We start from the raw sequence: 20,198 nt of genomic DNA, 5'->3' as shown, positions 1-20,198 counted from the left end.
TCAAAAGTAAAACTTCCCCCTTTTATTACCAGGAGTAAAAATGATTACCTGGACTTGAAAATCGTACAATTTCTTGGGTATCTGGCAAGCATATTCCACCTACCTTACCCTGTAGCTCTGAAAGATTAAAAGGAATAAAAATATGTTATTTATTTTTCCTTAATGGGAAGTTGATAATGACATGCAGAGAGCAGGTATGCTGCAATAGCTCCTTCTCTGAGCAGAGCTACTCTTTTAATTACAGTTTATCTTCCAGTATTGCTTTTTATCTTCCTATTTACTTAGGGCAGTCCGAAATGAGATGAATCTCGGTGGAGAGTACCATGCAGAATCCGACCTGAGTGAGTAGTGAGGGCATCAGCATAAAACACGGAGCTGCAGCTGCCAGCATCTGGAGCAGGGGATGCTGCAGCTGCTGGCAGCTGGATGGGTGGCACATGGGGGTGGCACTGGATCGCCGTGTCACTCTGCTGGCCTGATGGAGGAGGAGGTTTGTTCCTTTTGCCGCTGGCAGGTTCCCACAAATAAATAAAATAAAGTTGTGCCAGGTCGCACTTGGTTAACCTGAATTTATTGGGGACTAGAACAAAACTGTGCAGCAGGCAGCTGGCGACAGGTGTGCTGCAGGGAGGTTGGGTCACAGAGAAGCCTTTATCCTTTTGTTTAGGATTAATGCTTTTTATGTATTAGAAAGCCTAGCGAATTACTTCCTAGTGTAAATTTCATTTTAATTAGTCCAACTAAGTTCTACTGCAATAAAAATAACGAAAGGATCTGTGTATATGTGACAGAAATGAATTCAGTTATCCCTTACAGTTAAGGGACTGAACTGAAGTCAGAGGGGTAACCCAAAAATACCAAATCTGAGTCTAGAATTAAAAGGTCAGTGATTGTCATTTTTCACAAACTTTATAGGCTGTTCTTCCTAATACAGTATATTCTTTTTCAGTGGCATGATTGATTTGGGTCTCATTTATACGTAAGAGGGCAGAACAGTCCCCGAACTTCTGTTTTCCATCTTAAATAGCATCAAACAGTGACATTTTGGCTTTCTTTGTTGTTCCTCTTAGTAGTACATGTGGCGCAAAATAATTGTGGTTTTGAAAAAATACAATTCAATTCTTAAGATTTTTGATTCTCTAGGTGTTGACCACAGCATTGACGTGTACATTTTTGTGCACGTTGTGTTGTGAAAAGGGGAACAGCATCGGTTCTGTCCTCATAGGCATTGCTACTTCTTCACACCTCCAAACTCACATAGTTTAACAATTATTCTCCTTCAGTCAGAGGAATTTTGACATTTAGATAATCAAATTTTAGACAACAGTGGCCTTCAGTGAATGTGATCAATTTTAATTTTTTCCTAGGAGATGTGAAACTTCAAAAAAAAAAATTCTCGCTCTTCTTAGCTTGAAATTTCCAGCAAGTTTTCCTGATGAGCATCTCTTTAAACGCAGCTGTATAAGTTGGTTAATTGATCAGAACATAGCCATGTTGTCCACGAAGCCTTGTTAGTTGGAAGCACTCAGGTCCGACAAGATGGTTTGTGTCCATAGCAGAAAATTCAAGTTTTACTTATTTCCCTTGAAATACTATTCTATTATTTAATATATATTCTATACAGGAAAATTTTGTGCTGATGTTCTGCCTGCCTTTTCTTTAAATTTTGTTCTGTTATTCTCAGTACTCCTCATTGCAAACCACTAAGTTATTTTCTCAACATGCTTTTTGATTCTTTCAGTGGTTATCACTGCATCTTTAAAGTATGAGTCCTGACATCCACAGGAGAAAGTGTGTATATTGGTCATGAAATATCCTAACCAGTTTTTGGAATGCTTTTACAACTGCTGACCGCATTTTCTCACTTTCTTGAGCGTGAGCTGCATTTTTAAGCAAATCAAAGCTCTTTTGCTAGCATTTCCGAAGAGGGGATTTCCAAAATATTTTTGTTTTATGTAGGGATTTTAAAACCTTTGGCTTGTGTGGGTATGACCTGATATTTTTCTTGCGTGGTGCACACTTAGAAGCATGAAGGGCACACCACTTTCTAACCCTGAAAGAACAGGAGAAGGCACACAGCTGTTCGGTAGGAGAGATTTTCCCCTGTTAGTGTTTATGAACAGTTAAGCGTTAGAGGGGTTTGTCAATTCAAGTGCTGCGTGCCTCTTCGGAGGATCCATAACTGAAATTGGAAAACTCGTCAATATTTAAAAAAAATCGTAAAAATGCACTCTCTTGCACTGTCTTCTGCATCTCCATTAATCTGCCTGCAATATAAAATCAAAGTAGAGTCCTGAAACATTTAAAGTACACATTTAAGCCTTGGGGAACAGGACTGGAGAAAATAGATAAAACTAATATGTGGATCTTTAAGGAGACCACTCGAGTGCCATGTCCGTGGCTATAAACGTTATAAAGATAGAGTCCCCTGTCAAGGATGTGTGAAGACGGATAGAGTTCCATAGCCAATGCTGCACCGTGCCATATGCATTACGGGAAGCACCAGCAGATCAGGATCGAAAGGTTTTGCGAGACAGGCTGTATAGATCTGTGTGTAATAGACTGCTGCTCTGTCTACACTGCTTTACTGTTAGCGAAATCTTGCTCTTGCTTGGGCTGATGAAATGCAGCCCCTTTTGTTCCATCACATACATTCTTTCCCCTCTGCTGTGACTAGATGCAGTACTTAGGCAAAAAAAAAAAAAAATTGCCATAACCTTCTCAATAAAAAGATGCCATAAGCACGGTCAGCGTGGAATTTAGAAACAAGTTCTTCATGGATAATTTCAGTGTCAAATGAATCTAGTTCACCAGCTCTTTTCTACTATGTATTTTGGCTCCTTTAGGTAGAAATATTATGGATATTCTTTTGGGTCGTCTACAGAATGGGCTTTGGTGGCTCTTCAAGAAGATCAATTAAGCATAAAGCTAATCTATGTAATAGCTCTGTCCCAAGTTGTCTTTATTTTAAACCTGGAGACCTGTTGGTGATGCTGCATGGGACAGAAGTAGTCCTCAAGTTACTCAGCACCTGGTAAACCTCGTGTTTAGGCAGATAAAGTTGCTGCTGCTCTTTGGATCCCCGCAGGCTGGATGTGTGAAGGTCAAACCCCACCATCGGCCTCTTGTTCTGGGTATGCATTGTAAACTGAGTTTTTTCAGGTAATATCCAAATACATCTTGTTACAGATCAGCCATTATCCCTTACTTCCCTTAATGGTGTGTGTACTACTGAGAATAAGTTTGTGCGATTCTGTCAAACTTTGTGTTCAGTGCTTGCATATAAATCTTCCTTTGTCGCATAGATCTCTGCTAAAAGGACGTGCTGAAATACTGCTCATTTGCACTTCTTACTACGGTTTCTTAACATGATATGATTCAACGATAGGCATTCTCCTGAGGTCTTTATTTTGTCCGTGTAAATCCATATTATAGTACAATATACCTTTCTTGAGCTAGGAGAGATAAAGCCATTGTAACGGACAATCGTTTTACTGAATAATGAAAGAAATGAGAAAAACAGTTATTTCTCTAAAACTTTCCTGGCCACTTAGCGTGGGTCCCAGTTTCAGGCCATTTAGGAGATCCATTAAGCCACTGGGTTGCTCCTCTGCATGCATTAGTAACAAACTCAGCGTAATATGGAACAGGCTTGCTGTATCATGGACACATTTATGAAGATTGATAACAGCCAGGGTTCAGTGTTAACTTTTATTGTCAAACAGGCTGCAGGAAAAACTGCCTGGTATTGCTTTTCCTTTGATTTATGAAAAGGTTGCTACATGAAAAAGACATCACATAAAATAGCTCTGCTGGCAGTAGCATTATAAAATAGGGCCGTAAGTAGACCAAACAATAACTAACTACAATTATGTTCATTATTGTCTCTCTGAGCTCTCTGTACCTTTGCTAGGGTGCTTTCTCTTGCTACCCTGGTAGTTTTAAGGCAGACCCACCTGTCCTGCTCAGTGGGATAAGCATAAGTCCTGCTGTTTTAGATAGGCAGCACCCCAAGAGGAGCCCTTCCATGTTCGTGCCATCTTCAGTCCCCAAAATGAAGGAAATGATCCAGAGTCAACCTGCTTGGGGCGTTCCACAAACAGTGCTCGGAGGAAGAGGAAAGGTGTTGAGAAAAAATGCTGTTTTTGTTACAATTTCCATCATTGAGGTATTTTGCTCAAAATTATTACTCTACTCCTGAATGGGTTATTTCAGACTGTGTTGTAGTTATACCCTTAAAATCAAGACCCAAACCCATCTGATGATGGCAGAGATCACCAGGTTCCAGCTCTGGGTGGCAAGAAGAATTGGTTTGTTTCTTGTAGCCTCTGTAATGAGATGTGCTGCAACAGGAGCGAGTCGAATTCTTTGGTTAGCAGCAATTAGCAGCAAAACCTCAGTGAGAACCAGTTAAACTCCAGGGGCACGACCTAACTGGGGAAAACTTCCCTGGTTGATCTGAAGCTTGGCCAACTTGCGATACTTAAAAAAGCACTCCGCTACCCAACAACTATTTGAGACTTTGGTGAAAAAATGGGAACTTACAAATGGTACGTGATGAGGTTGTAAAACACAAGGCATCAAAATTGCTTCCTGGGATCCAACCGAAGCTTCATCCAGCGACTTGGTGCCTCGTTAATGCTGCCAGCACACGGTGAATGCATAAGGAGAGACCTTTGCAAGCTCTTTCTGAGTTGGCGATGATGGTTTTTGGAACACCCTTCTGGTGTTAAACCGCTTTCCAGGTACCATCGTGTCCTGAAACAGTCCCAGGGATCTGTCCACCAGCAGGCAGTGAAAAATAACAAAGTGAATCATGAATGCCTTGCTTTAGAACCCCTCTCTCTAAGTGCTGTTCGTGATGTGTTCATGGTGAGAGGTGCGTTTTCCCTGCTGGGATGCTAAGAAGGGTGTTGAGGTCATTATGTTTTCCTTTATTTCTACAGCACATTGTACAAACACATTTAAACTAAGATATATTATAACAAGGTCCAGTACCCACTTATTAGCAACATGTTTGCAGGGTGATTATTCCTCTTTGTGTGTGTTTCTTAACACGTTATTGTTATTGCAGCCCAGCTGATTATGTTTTATAAAGAGTGGCTTGCCACAGCCTGGTGCAAGGCTTGGGGAAGTGCACGTAGTCTTTGTAGCTTATCAAAGTGAGTCCGAGCCTCTTTTTTATTGAAAAACTTCATGCTCAAATGAAAAATTGGCATTTATTTTACTCTCTCTTAACTTTTAAGATTGCAACCTTCAGTTCCCTCCAGTAATCATCACCCACGGGAGCAGTGATGCTTGAAGTGTTTAACTGTTGATTGCTTTTCCTGCGCGCTAGTTCTGCTCATAAAATCTCTTATTTTTTGTGGTCGGGAGCAGGCTTTCGGGCCTCTTACAGTCGAACAAAACAGTTAAACGTATATTGCTCGAGAGAGTAATATTTGGATAATAATGTGCCACGAGGTAGTGTCGTGTGGTGCTTCATATTGTGTGCAGCAGTTGACCTTTGCTACAGATAAGAAACACATCTCCTTATTAGAGCACACTCTATGGCACCTCTATAAAGGGAAAGCTCTTTTTTAGTGAGGTGCTGTGAAGATTTTATTGTCGCGAGTTGGGGATGATGATGATACTCGGGAGTTTACAAAGCCTGAAGTGAATTGTGTCGCTCTTGGGAAATACGCAGCAATAATAAATCCACGCCGTGGTTGTGGTTTGGGCTGCTCATTTGGGTGCTTGGTCTTTGCTCGGGTCTGTCTGTGTTCCCTTTGTGTGTGCTCTACTCACACAGTGACATACCCTTACCATGGAAAATTTAACACAGGGACATGAATAAAATTAAAAGGATTAAATATCCATTAAAGTGGATAAAATTGCCACGGTGTTGTTTTGCCACCTTCATATAGAGACAGATTTCATACTGTTGCAGAATGATCTTTTTCTTTAGAAATTAGAAATACTTTATTGTGTTTTACATAGTTTTAATACAGATTAATATAACATGAAGTCCTGGACCAGCAGTAGTTGCAGACCAGTGGTGATACTAAGACATGGTACCACCTGGTGTTGTTGGCCATGGTGGTCTTTGACCTGGCTGCTTATAAACACCTGAGCAAGCGGAGTCTAGCTCATCCTCATTAATTAATGTTTTGGAAGGAGTAATGAGACAGAGTTCAAGTGATGCTACATGCAACCTAAAATAATTTGTGATCCGAATTTACATTATGAGGTTTGAAATCAAGCGTTGATATGCTGATCATGCGTGCGTGGATGTGTGGGGTTTTGCTCAGTTCAGGCTGAGCAGATTTACTTGACTCTTGTGGTTGGATTAGTTTGTTTCCTTTCTTGCTTAGTGGTTGGATGGACTTACATACATCCAACGTGATTGTTCTTCCTCTTGTAACTTGCCAAAGTAGGAACTGGTTTGGATCAGTGCAAGACCAAGAAATTATTTCAATAATATATATATCATATATGTACATTACATAGATGCAATATATCCCACGTGGATAAAACTGCACCTTTCAGAGCTTTCTCTTTTGCTCTTATATATCTTATATTTCTAATATAACACTGTCGTAACTATATTTTCTACACCATAAAGGCATGTATGCCCATTTTGTAAGTGTAAAATTTGTATCATTGTCATCCATATGGCTGTTTATTTTAATATTTAAAGCCTACATCCTCGTATTTAGTAAAAACTGTTCTTTAAGCTGCAGGGTTAAAAATGTGCATCCTAAATTTGGGTAATTCCAGCATGTGGTACCCTTTGCAGCTGCGAGGACCAGCTGTGTGTAAGGTACATTTGTATAATAATATGTTGGTGTACTTTGTATTTTAAGGTTTTTTGTTCTTTTTTTTTTTTTTTCAGGGAGGGGAATTCTATAAACAAGCAGTGATTTGGGATAATAACATTCAATGAATATCAATTTAAATAAAAGTATTGAACCTAATTGTGCCTGTCAGGGTGGACAGCAGTCTCATTCCGTCGATGACTTGCTCTTCAAGGTGTTCAGAGCATTAACAGTCCCAGCGGGTCAAATCAGAGGTCCTCCTAGCTTATCAGCCAACAGCGAGGAGTGGGTACTTGAGGAAAACTGTAAAAATAGGGGAATTAGACAGGGATGCCATTTTACCTTCAAACAGGCAGTGAAGTGGGGCTTTCCTGAGCCAAACACTGTATTTTTGCTCATAATCCTTTGATGGACTTCTCTTACAGTACCTTGTAATTGGCTTTTGAACCCAGCTGTGCTTATGATACCCCCCGGTATCCTCTAGCAGAGAGTTCCAGCTTTTCATTAGGTGTTGTCTGGAAAAGGCTTGAATTATGTTTTTGGTTGTAAACCTACTGCTAGAAGACTTCATTGGCTGTCTCTCTGAATAATTGCTCCTTATGCCATTGATGATTTCGTACATCTGCCACATGTTTACTTGCAATTGTCTTTCTCTAGGCTGAAGAGATCTAGTCTAGTTCATGCAACATCCTCAGAGGCTGAGGACCTCAGCAATTAGTTCACCAGTCTAATTAGGATTCAGAACCAGGAAATCTTTCTGATCCACATCCCAATTTCATCGTGGTGTAAGTCCCAGCCCAACAGAGGGTTTAAGAATGTGCATAACTTTGCACATGCAAATGTGGAATTACTCACTGCGTGCAGTTACGCTTGTATTTATGTGCTTTGCCAGATTTGGGATCGTAAATTCTCTGTTAATCTTAGAGATGCTCTTTCCTCCCTGAATGCAATAAATGTGTTGTTGCATTACGAGGAATGGTTTCCACTTTGCTTATGATAAAAGCTGAACCGCTCTCCTACCAACATACCAGGTGGTTCGCCAGGTGGGAAACATTCACTGGGAAAAAAATAAAAAAAAATAAATTAAAAAAAAAAAAGACCTAAAAAGGTCAATAGTGCTATCTGCCAGGCTTCTGTGTTAAACGAGGTTTTTGTCAACATATTGAACTTGACTTAGCGCACTCTAGACATAATTAAACGTCTGCCTCCAAGCGGTGCGTGTGCGTGAATATGCTGGGATGTGTCTTTCCGCCTCTTCTCATCTCCATCCCTAAATTTCAGAGGTCAGGACGTTGGGAACAGATTTTAATTTGCTTCTGAGGGAGACGAAATAAATGAGAGAATGACAAACATTTGCCGAAGTTTTTGTCGGGGCTGGGATTGTGGAGTCTAAAAATACCATGGGCAATATTAACACTGGAGCTGATCCCTCGTAGCACAAGAGATGCGTGTGTCAACAGGCAGAGGGGGGTTGTGCTCAGACTCGGGCAGAAGTCATTTTTTTAGCATTACTGTGCACTTTTAGTGTTCTCACTTGTAACAAAACAGGAACGACTGCGGCTCTCTTCCACCAGAGATTTGTTAGGAAAATTCTTTTCTTTTACAGCTTTTGGAGAAGTCACACTATGTAGTCAAGTGTAAATAAAAGCAAGAATCAACTCTGCAGTACTTGATCTTTTGCTGGCAGCACTTCCCACATGGTAATTTTGAGGGCTCTGTGTAGGCACAGTTTGATTATGGACTGCTTCGCAACGTCGGTTGTAGATACTCCGAAATCAGATCGTGGTATTGCTTCCAAGTGATCTTTAGAAGAACAGAACCAGTTGGTTTGTGCTTTACACGTTTCGTAATGCACTCGCAAGTCATCACCTACTTAATGTGCGAAGACAATTTTTAAAAATAATTTAATATAAAGAGTAAATTAATTTAAAAGCTAAAAATACTGGTGCAGCAGCAAGGATCTTCATTACCATATGCCCTTTTGTGTTTTTTTTTTCCCCCCTGTTCTCTGTTTTGCAACTATTTTCTATACTGTAAACAAGTCCTGTGAATTCAGCGAGCAGTGATTCTGTGGAAGTGGCTCCTTTTTGGATGAGGTAATCTTAAAAAAGAATAAACCCCCAGCACCACCTTTTTGTGTCTTGGTGGAAAATCCCCCCTGTCTTGCTGCTGTTCCAGACTTGTCGCTTCCACCTCGTCTCTGACCCGACCTTCTCCCTTAGGTCTTCTCAGCTAGGCGTACCTTTTGCTCTTGCTGACTCTTTATGCAAAACATACAAAACATGGCCTTCCTTGTCCATCTGCTCAGCTAAATCCCTCGCAGCTCGTGGTATCAGTTATTGCAACATACGTTTTATTCCCCGTGGCCACGAGAAGGGAAATCTTGCCTTGACGGTGTCAGCTGAGAGCGGTGCTGTAGATGGTTTGGCTCCCCAATATTCCCATCATCTCCTTTCATTGTCCACTGGCTTCCCTTCACCTGCATCACTTGCAAGTCACACATCTTCCCTTTTGAAGCCCTTTATGGCCCATTTTTTGCTATCACTTCCAGTCCCCATTTGCTTTCTCTCCGAAGCACTGCTGACACTACCTTCCACCCCCAACTCACCTCTTTTACCAAACAAGCATCTGCTTTCCCTGTTTCTCATTATAAAAATAAAATTTCAATAGACGTAGGCAAAGATAATTGATTAACGTCCCCCAAATCCCTTTAAGATTCCTCTTGGTTGCTCATAAAGCACATGAAAACAGTCAGGCTGTTGCTGTGCCTATTGCGAGGGCACTGCCTCAGTTTCCTTTTGTTTCACCATCTTTCTGCATCAATTTATTGCTTCTTATCTTCCTGGGCATTATAAGCAGGTTGAGGAAAGACACATCTGTTTTTTTTCCTTGCTTTACGTGCTACCAGTGCAGGTGGGATCTGATGGTGGCGTGGCTCCTACAGCTGCAGGAGCAAATAAAGCAGCTCAGGACCTTGGCTCCAGTCCTTCACTGTGCTGCCGTGTTGGGTCTAAGAGGTAATGTGCTCCTTTTTTGGGGATTCATTTTGAAGCTGACACTTCCCTGGGTGGCACCTGGCATGGCTCAGGGAGGAGCACATGCTGGGACAGTCCCCTTTTTGTAGCTCAGACACACACACGTGCTGAGCTGCTGGTTTGGAGGGGACAAATTTACATTTAGGGGTGCAGGCTGGGCTGTGCTGCCTGGCCTCGGACCCAGAGCATCATCTCTGCTTCTTTCACCGAGCACAAGGTAGCTGTAGATGCCAAGGGTTACATGGAGAAGAACAGATGCTTCTGATAAGTGTCAGCATTTTAATGAGGAATAAAATTAAGCCCTGGATACTTCTGGCCATCTAATGGCAGAGGTTTTTGTAATCCATGCTGGTTTTTTGTTGCCTTTTTTTTTTTTCTTCTTTCTATATTTTATGACAATCGCCTGAAGTCCTGATCTGGTGGGATTATGCCAGATACCTGCACAGTTGGAAACTCATCAGCGATTCAGATTCCTTCAGTCAGAATGTCAGTTTTATCACAAAACTTACCATGGTGATTTCAGATTTCCTCTTTAGTAGACATTTTGTTTGAATGCCGTGAAGGGGCTCCTTTCTCGGAGCCCCCAGGAATACAATAAGCTATGCTCTTTGAGACAGGCTAGATGAGTACAAAGTTCCTCTCATTAAATTTTCTCTTCATGCCTTCGCATAGAATATTTCTTTATAAAGCTCTCTCTTATTTTCTTTTGTGTCTTCATCCCATTACCTTTATGAGATTGCGGTGCATCAGCTTGATGGAAAAGGTGGGCGCGCGGCTCCCTCCGAGGTTTATTCGGGCACGCAGAAATATTTGCTGGCATGCAAGGTGCTCGAGGAGCAGCTGGGAAAGCGAAAGCAGATCAAGTAATTGTAAACTTAATAAAAACACGTTAATAAAAGCATGCCGGGCGGTGCGCGGCGCAGCTCGGGCTGCTGCTCATATTGACTTTGGAGAAGAAAGGCATTTTAAATTTCGCCTGTGTTGATTCAGTAAAGTAGTTATTGAGTTGCGCTGAATGGAGATGGGCCTCGGTCAGGGTTTCCCGTCAATCCTTGTTGACTACTACAGTATATATTTTTCCCATTGCTTTCTTCAGTTTAGTCATGAAATTCCCAAGTAATTAAAAAAAAATTAAAGAAAAGGTTGAAAAGGGTTGGATGCTTTCCCTGCCATGTATCTCAAAATAAAGCTCTCAGGACACAGGGAAGGAACATCGTGCTTGAATAGGGTCAGCTCTCACCAGATCAGGTTGGTTTATCCATTCAGCCTTTAAAATCTTCACGTTTCCCCAGCAGATTCCTCTTAACAACTGTTTTTTGCGCTGTTTCCCTTTTCTGACAAGCTTCTTCTCCAGTCGTGCCCCACCAGACCTTTAAATGTGTCTGTAAAATTACCCTTATTTACAGGAACATTAGCGAGGTTATCTTTTAGGGAGATGTTTCATTTCCCTTTTGAGGAGTTTCCTTGCCGGTGGCTGCCTCTGACCGTCCGTCTGGGAGTCCTGTCATCCATCACCAACCAGAAATCAATCGCAAACCCTCTGCTGGGTTTACCATAATGCGCTCTGCAACCTCCTTTCCTGAGCGGGAGATCCTGCCCCGCGTGCTTTATGGCCATCTAATGGTAGATAGTAATCTCATTTAGCGTTTTCCCCAAAGTGCAAATAGTGCATTAGGGGAGCATAACAAGCACAGCAGATCAATACGGAGCCGGTGCTCTCCTTGAAGAGATTAATCCAAGAAAATGGACTTGGTTGACTTCAAGGAAATGGCCCCGTTTGCATTGAGCAGCGCCGGGGCTGGGTTGTGGTGGTGGGCTGAGAGCATGTTTGGAAAATTCACTGGTGAGAAGCTGTAGGATGAGAGGAAATTGTGGTGAGGCAGGAGACGACACGTCTGCCCGAGCTCCAGTGCTGTCGGCAAGGCGAAGTGTCCATTGAAGCATTCAGATAAGGAATAATATGTGTCTTTGAATGGCTAATGGCACGGCTCAGGGAAACAAGCCATCCACAAAGATCCTTGCTGCGGGTTAGCGACCCCCCCAGATGGCTTATTTAAAGAATTTACAGAATTTATGTAGCTGGTGTAAAGAAGCCCGTTTCCTTCTCTCCTCACATTTAAGACACACTCAACGAAGTCACTTTAAAAACACTTGTGAATAAAGGCACTGCTAGGTTTGCTGTGTGAGGGTTTTGCCAACTCGTGCTCTGTTGTACTGGATTATCAATCCAGACCAGGGTCTCAGGCGTTTGAAACGAGTGCTGGTTTAGTTGGACCTAAATCATCAGAGCTGAGTCATACAGCTACAAAGAGCGGACGCGATGCTTCAGCCTTTACTTTTATCCCATCCAGCCCCAGCCCTTGCTGTAGTCAGCCGGTGTACAGCATTTTATGGCCGTACATTTTGATGCCTGACACGCTCTTGAAACGCTTGCTGATATCAGCAGAGGGGGGATTAAGGGAAAATCCTCATCCGTAAGAGTCTACAGAAGTTTGAACTTTCAGATCATAAAGTGGGGAAGCACCAGGGACTGCATTTAAATTCTGCTTTAGGTATTTCACAGATGTACGGTAATGAATGAAAAGAGGAAGAGGGCTGTTTTCTATAGGTATGGATTGTAAAATCAAGGCGACTTAACAGGTCTTTTTTGGTACTACATCTTGAGTGATTGCCCAGAAGTCAGCTCCCCCAAGGAACCGCATCGTGCTTCATGTTTCGCCTTCTCGCCGTACTAAAGCAGAGATCTGTCTTGGCCAATCAGCAAAACAAGAAGGAACAGAGGATTCATCTGAGGATGCTGTGGCTGATGAGGCTCGTTCTTTTTACGACCTTATTGAACTAAAAATAATGTGGATGTTAGAACAGCCATTGTCGGGCTTTCCCGCTAGGGTAAATGGGAAAGTGTATTAAGTATACAGTTCACACACATAAAACAAATGGTAGTTTTAAAATTATATGAACCTTCAATGTGTTTTTTTTATAAAGTTTCATGGCTCTTTTTCTACTGCTAAAATGGTTTATTTTTGCTGTGAAAGGGCTATAACAGTAACTAGATTTTGAATACCTTAAAAGATGTTTATAAAGCAAACCTCCAATTAACTTGAAATTACAGTGGACCTTTCATCTCTCTAACACTCTGCCACCCACTTGCTTTTGAATCAGGAAAGTATTGTATTCCCATTTAAATTCTGTGCCACTATCAGTGTAGATAACATTACATAGATTAATGCAAATAACAAGATTTTTGTCCAAAAGGGGGTTTATTTTGCAGAACAGACGAGAGGAGTTTCCATTCCGTTGTGTATTGCATCAGCCAAAAAGATGACAAGAGTAATTAATCCATACAGTAAGGAAAATAGACAAAATTCCTAAATAACTTGCACATCTGGCGTCAGGGTTACAATTGAGGTGATGGGTAGAAGAAGGGAAGGAGGATGCGCCAAAAATAGAGGCTATCATCAGATCAGCAAAAGCAGATTGTGTAATTTGCTGATGCTAGCAAGTTTTCTGCATTCTGTAGGTCAGCCCAATGGGTGCTTTCTGTCTTACACAGTAGCAATATTTAATAAGTAGCAAGACTATAGGGTCCTAAGACTATACAGCAATGAAGCTTAATGCGTCCTGCAGTTCTGTGACTGTTCTTGTGGCTGCAGCCTTCCTTTGTAACTTTAAAGTGTTTTCCTTCACATCCATTATTTAAAGTTGCATCTTTCCTGAAACGTTTTTGAGAAGGAAATCAAAATGTTCTTTCTTCTTTCCCCAGGCGATACGAGTCTCATCCAGTCTGTGCTGATCTGCAGGGTAAAATTCTGCAGTGTTACCAGCAGCATGCTCAGGAGACCCTCAGCTGCTCTGCACTGGCTAGCCAATACCTGCATTGTGTCAATCATGCCAAACAGGTGGGTGTACAAATATTGCAACTGAAATAACCATGGAATAAAGAGAGGAAGACTGTTGGATTATCCAATTAGTCCCTCTTACATGCTAAAGCATTACGGTTCCCTGTATGTGTGGACTCACAAGCTCCAAGGAGTCCACTTTCAATTTATTTAAATGTTAGGGTTTCCATCTCTTCCCTTGGGAAACTGTTGGTTAATGTAGAACCTGTCACTGTTGGCAGATGTTGCCTGGTATCTGCAGTTTTAGCAGTAAAACAAGGGGATTTAACTAAGTGGTACTATTTGCCATAAATATGGCCACTTTCAGTAACAGGTGAATGCATGTCTCCAACTAGATTGCTCACCAGTTGGAAGTCTTCATTTCTTTTATGTACTCGGAGTCTAATACTGCCATTTACCTGGTCTTTTCCCCTTGCCATCCAATTTGCTACGGCATGGGTTGTTACTTCAGATTATAAACTTTTATTCTTTATTAGTGCAGCTAAAGGGAAATGACAGTACTGCGTAAATGTTTCAGTTAAAAGAAGCTACAAGTTCTAAACGTGATTCTTTTTCATCACCTTAAATCAAATACAGTGACATATATGTTGATCTTAACTGTGTTCTTAGCCAGTTGGAGATGTGCTTGTAGGCCATATATATAGTGTATATAAAGGTGCTTAAATAAGCCTGTTGATCTTTGCTTTTGCTAAAGTCTGAGTTAATCTTTGAACATCTGAAAACACATGCTCTAATGTGTTAGCAGGGACTGAGCAAGAACGTTTAATACTTGATAATGTCAATCATCACTAGAGTTAGTCCTGCCCGTACAGAAGAGCAGTAAGACCTTGACTATAATCATTTTCTGAGACCTTTGTGCAGTTTTGCTGGTGCAGTCCTGCCCTGGCACTGCTGAAGATCTTCCAGGAGTCAGTGCTGCTTGTGGTTTAGCACTGCGTAAATTTTGTGGGAGGCAAGAGCTGCATGGCAGTGCTACAGCGGTTTCTGCAAGCCACAGCACTCAACACGTTTGTGGGGTGCTGTTATTATAATTATTTGTTTATACAGTTAGTGGGCTCCTTTCTGAATAGGCAGCCTGGCTGGAAGACAGGCGCAGCCAGCAGCTGTAGCGTCCTTGTTCACTGAACAAGCCGTGGTGCAGGACCAGGACAATTTGTGGGGCTGTCAGGGCAGCTCTGAAATCTCTTTGTGATATTAAACGTTGTTATCATCAGTGAAAACTTTGCCTGAAGAGGGTTCATGTGATGAAATTTAAAAATAAATGAGATCAACCTCTTCCTTTCAAAATTACCTCCTTCATTACACCCCTCGGTGTTTCTCCTGCCCACTTTTAATGCTTCTGTGCTCCTTCATTTCCTTTAAAACCCTACAGCCTACCAGGATCCCTGCTCATGAAATTTTTTCCTGATGGCAGAGCCTGAGGCTCTTTTAAAATGCCCCATGCTCAGACATCCAAGCATGAGAAGTGCAATAAGTTTTGTCCAGGTGCCTTCCTTGGACACAGGACAAGTTTTGCCTGTCCCCCTTTTTCCCTAAACTATACAGTTTTCCATGGCTTTTTGAACTGTGTTTTTTTTTTTTCTTTGAATTGCTTGCTACTATTTTATTTAATTCCATTCTCTTCCTCCTATAATGAGCAAGAATTGGTGTACGCATTTATTTTTTTTCTAAGATTTCTTTTAGTATGATTTTTGTATTCCAAAATCCAGTTTGAAGTTACTAGACAGAGGATGTTTTGAGAAATTTTAGAAAAAAAAGGCTAGTGAATAATATTAGGTCATTATGTAGTCAACATCACTGTGGCTTGCATCATCTGAAATGCTAATTTACTGTATTTATAATTCTACATTATTTTTAACAGTAACTACAAAATTTATCCTAATTATTCATATTTAAGCTATAACTAAAGTTAGTATCTGATAGTAATTTCTTCAGAAGACTATGATGAGGATGAATTAATTCATGTTCAGAAGGTGCAGGAAAAGGAAATTGCATAAATATGAGCATTAGGTTTCTGAACCCTTTTTAAACACCTTTTTTGTTGAAGATCTTCAACCAAGCCTGTCAAGTAGTTAAAAGTGTTTCCTAAATGCTTCTTATTCTCTTTCACACATGCTTCAAGATGAGAATTCAGAGAGGTTTCTCTCTTATGATAACAGAGAAAGAGAAGCCTTTTATGATGGAAATATTTGCAAGCAGGAACGATTGTTTTTCATAATGAACATCAGTCCTCTAGAGCTCATCCTCCATGTGTTGCAGCTGTAAATGTAATTATTTTTACTTGCTGATTGCCTGGAAGTCCAGACAAACAGTGACTTTGAAATAATTGCTAAACGCTGCTATAAAATACTGCAAAATTACCTACTGTGTGTGCTTGCTTGGAAGACAGAAGAGCAGGATAAATAGTAGATTCAGAAATGAAAAAGTTAACTGACACCGGCTACAAGAAACAAACAAAGAAGAAAATTTGCTAGAGGGAATAGACCAAGATATTGAAAACCAAATAAGTTAACTAATCCGATTTCCTGGCGGTGAGTCTGGGCACTTGTGCTCAGGCTGAGCACACTCTGTGCTTTTCATAAATTGAATTTATTGACTCCTCTTTCTTTCCTATGTTGCTTATAATTATCTCACCCTCTCTTCTGTATGCTCCTTATTTCTCATCCTGTCTGTAATCTCATGTCTCTATCTGTCCTTTTCTCCCCTTGTTAGAAAGGCCCAGAGAGCTGTTAATTCAGAGGAGTTTGACACATCGTTGTATCTTCAGTTTAAATCTTTTCCCAAAGTCAGGGGAAGCTCGTGAGATAAATTAAGCTCTGTTATTAATGTTTGTATTTTATTATAATAGAAACAGAGAGAAAAACTACTTAATGGAGCCATTAAAGGGAAGATATTAGGATTGTCTGTGCCATGGATTTGTGTTCCCAGTGCTGACGTATCTCCAGCAATGCCATTTTTTTTGAAAAAAATGACATTTTTATTGTTGGTCCTAATGTACCACGCACTGATGTGGACAAGGTGGCTGTTGAAATACCCATTTTTTATTTCCTTGTCTACAGGGAGTCCTAATTCCTATATGGAAACACAGCAATATTATAGTGTAATGAAGTCTATGCGATAGTTTCCTGCTAGACCACTGAATATCACAGGGATGCAAGTCTCTGCAGGTTAGGTTTGAAAGTATTTCAAAGAAAGGTGCTGACAGCTGCTGGTGTCTGACAGCCTGGCTCCTAAACGCTGCCCTTCAGCCTCTCCAGCCTCTTTGTGCCCATTATTGTGAATTGGAGGGTAAAGTGGTCCTCAATGATGCATCCTGGTCAGCACAAAACCATCTTGTTTAGCCTCATTCTCCAGGTGCCATCTCGCAATCTAATGGAAAAACATGTAAAATTAGTGTAGCTGGAAACACCTTGGGCTGAAACACAATAAAGAGACGTCTTTTAACACTATTTAACACCACCTTGACTGAAGAAAGTTCATTATGGAAGGGTCGGATCAGGTTCCCTTCACACCTACATCGGCGTCATGGAGAAAACACAAGGAAAAAAGGCTAAATACATGAAGTAACTGTCTAAGTGATGATAAATCAAAAAATAAAAATAAAAAATAAAAAGAATCAGTAAAGAACGTTAAAAAAAATACAGACAAAAACAAACAAAGCCCTGGTACCCTCCCACTTTTCTGCAGATGAAATTTTGTGGGCAGAAATCTGCATGTGATGAACAAATACCTGCAATTGCTTTCCTTAGGACATTAAGTGAAAAAAAAAAAGTAACAGAATTTTGCTCAGATCTTTTGGGAATTTCCCGTGATAATTTATGCAGTGTTAAATTTACGCAAAGTTAATATTCAGCCCAGCAATGGCTTTAAGCAAGTTTCTGTGGTACAACTGCAAAAGGAGACTTCCCGATGAAATAGCCTGCGCCAGTTTTACCGAAATCTCTGCGGGGATACTGTCGAGTGAGAGTGGAGATTTTGTTAACCAGTAAAAGTTTCCCTTATCTTTGTTTATAAAAGCAACTAGGGAGTGTAAAACCGATTCATTCTTTTTATTTCATCAGCACGTACCTCTCTACCATGAGTTGTAGAGAACATCTGTGATCATGAGGACATTTTCCATCTTTTCATGTGCTCACTGTCCTGCTCCTTGCTATGCATCTTCATCCTCCTTGCAGGATCACTGCTTGATCGAGTGGAGTGGTTCACCGGATAATTTTTAAAAAGATTGTGAGAATTTGGTTAAAGACATAAATGACAACAGGTTTCCATTCCCTTTATTTTTAGTTTTCCTGAGCCCTAACTCTTTGTCTGACAGTACAAGCCTGCAAGAGAATATGCCTGGTGTGGCCAGGCACTGACCACATATTTGAATCAGTTCTTGGTAGGTCTCCTGTGAAACTTCAAAGTTCACATCTGGGCCTGCTCCTGACATAAGCCCAAAAAATTGTCAAATCCCTTGCTATTATTTGTTACAAGGAGACTCATAATTACCAGCTTTCCCATTTTCTGGATTTTGAAGGGAAGAACAATAGATTGCCTTGGTCAACATCATAGTCCACCAGTGAGTGTAGGTGGTTTCCAGCACGCTAGAGCCTGTTTTCTTTTCATTGTACTGGTTTAGATAAGTAGTACCTGTACATGTGCTTGTTTCTACGGCCCCTTTATTCATGAATCATGGCAGTAGGAAGTTCTTGGTAGAGCCCAACATATCATCCTTGCAAGTCTGCATTTTTCTGGGAGACTCTGAATAGAGTCAAGACCTCTGTGGCAGAGCTCTCTGGTGTGGCAGTAGAAATAATTCTTGGAGGACTTGACAGATCTATACTTTTAGCTCTTGGTGGCCTGACTGTGCACAGGAGGTGAATAATGAAGTGCAAGTTCAGTGCGACATGTTCAGACTATCAAGATTTCGATGATGACTTGGAATATAGGAAGAAGGTAGGTAGGGGAGATACTTATTGCTGTATGGCTTCAGGATATATTTCCTCGAGTATGTAACTGCTGGGAACAGGATTTATCTTATTGTAAGGTCAGATGTTTTAATTTCCTTAATAGCCGTAGCATGACTAGAGCTATGATAGCATTAAGATGGATGAATAGGAATTGTTCCTGCAGCTCTCCAGCCCTCCAGATGTCTGGATTGTTGAGTCTTCAGCTAGCTTCATTCTGCCTCTGTGATGATGTGTGTGTTGACAGTGTTTCCTTTTCTATATTTTAATTGAAAATATTGCAAATCCTAGGAAGGAATTGTAGCCAAACTTCAGTGTGTCTCTGGAATAACTTTGATTTATTGAAATATGTTTTTCCCCCTCTCTTTCCCTCCCCCAACCGTTTTCTTAGCAGAGCATGCTTGGGAGAGGAGGATAAAGGCATTGTCCAAATCAAGCACAAGACCATCAACTCTAATTTCAGCAGAAGAGCATTTTTTCCCAAGAATGATATGACAGCCCATTTACAGGGCAGACCAATAAAGAGAAGAACTGGAAGAGCCATTTCAAGAGCAGCAGCCATCACGGCTCAATCAGTGTGACCATTTGAAAAGCCAAGACCTATATCTTATTACATCAGAAATCTTACATCCGAGGATACTGTTCAGTCTTAGTAAAATCCACTTATTGGTGATTGAAGGAAGGAAAAGAAAAGAACCTCTCACTGACCTTAGAAAGGGGAAATATCCTTCAAATGCTGCTATTTCATTGAATCTCCTCAAAAATTTCTCACTGTCAAAGGCGTGGGTATGTAACACTTGCTGTGCCGGGATGTGGCAGCACTTTGTGAGCAAGCCAGCTGCCTCTTCTCACTGCACAGCCTGCGTTCGTTGCTTACATGAAGTGTTTCCTACAATGGATGATGACGTAAATTTTCCTTTAACTTATTTCACAAATTATGTAATTAAATTAAGTCTCTCTTCAGGCCTTCTGCTGGAATGGTAATGATCCAACACTTGAGATGTAACATGGCCTTTATTTACATGGAATGATGCTGTTGTGCTCCTCACTCCTATCAAGTACTGACGAATATGCCTCGCTCTGTACCAACAATAAATGTATTTTATGAACAAGATTAATGTCTCAGTCTGTCTCTCTTTCCACTTCTTGGAGGCTGATGGTGTTCCCTCTGCTGTGCTGTCACGTTTCTCCAGCAGATGTTATTGCTGAGGCTTTACAGCATAGACTTTCACGCATAACCAGCCTTGGTTTGGAGAACAGTACTTACACATAACTGTTTTCCATCGCAGCAACCTAAAAGGATCCCTTGTGATATAGCATGTTGTGATTCATGCACTGCCAGAGCTTCCTTTCTCTGAAAGTATTTGGGAATGAAAGGGCACGTAGCTTCATGCAAGTGACATCATTTGGGTTAAATCATGTAATCCATATGTCTATAATATGGGGGTTAATTCCATTTAACTGTTTCTGTTCAGATAACCACCGCAGAATTCGTCTTTCAAACAGTCTTAGGGAAGG

General features: G+C 41.0%; 1 protein-coding gene across 2 annotated transcripts in view; it reads left to right on the top strand.

The window, feature by feature from the left end:
- CHCHD3 (coiled-coil-helix-coiled-coil-helix domain containing 3) overlaps positions 1-19,794 on the top strand; it is a 148,044-nt gene extending 128,250 nt beyond the window's left edge. The window contains exons 7-8 of one of the 2 annotated variants that reach the window (XM_068670113.1): positions 13,596-13,731; positions 19,075-19,794. In XM_068670113.1, the coding sequence (XP_068526214.1) occupies positions 13,596-13,731; positions 19,075-19,098 (160 nt within the window). In that variant the 3' untranslated portion in view covers positions 19,099-19,794. Of the gene's footprint in view, positions 1-13,595; positions 13,732-19,071 lie in introns of both variants that reach the window. The other variant, XM_068670112.1, reaches the window with a different exon arrangement.
- Positions 19,795-20,198: the final 404 nt, after the last annotated feature.

This window comes from Anas acuta, chromosome 1, assembly GCF_963932015.1.
Source record: "Anas acuta chromosome 1, bAnaAcu1.1, whole genome shotgun sequence".
Taxonomy (NCBI): domain Eukaryota; kingdom Metazoa; phylum Chordata; class Aves; order Anseriformes; family Anatidae; genus Anas; species Anas acuta.
This window is presented reverse-complemented; position numbering and strand designations above follow the sequence as displayed.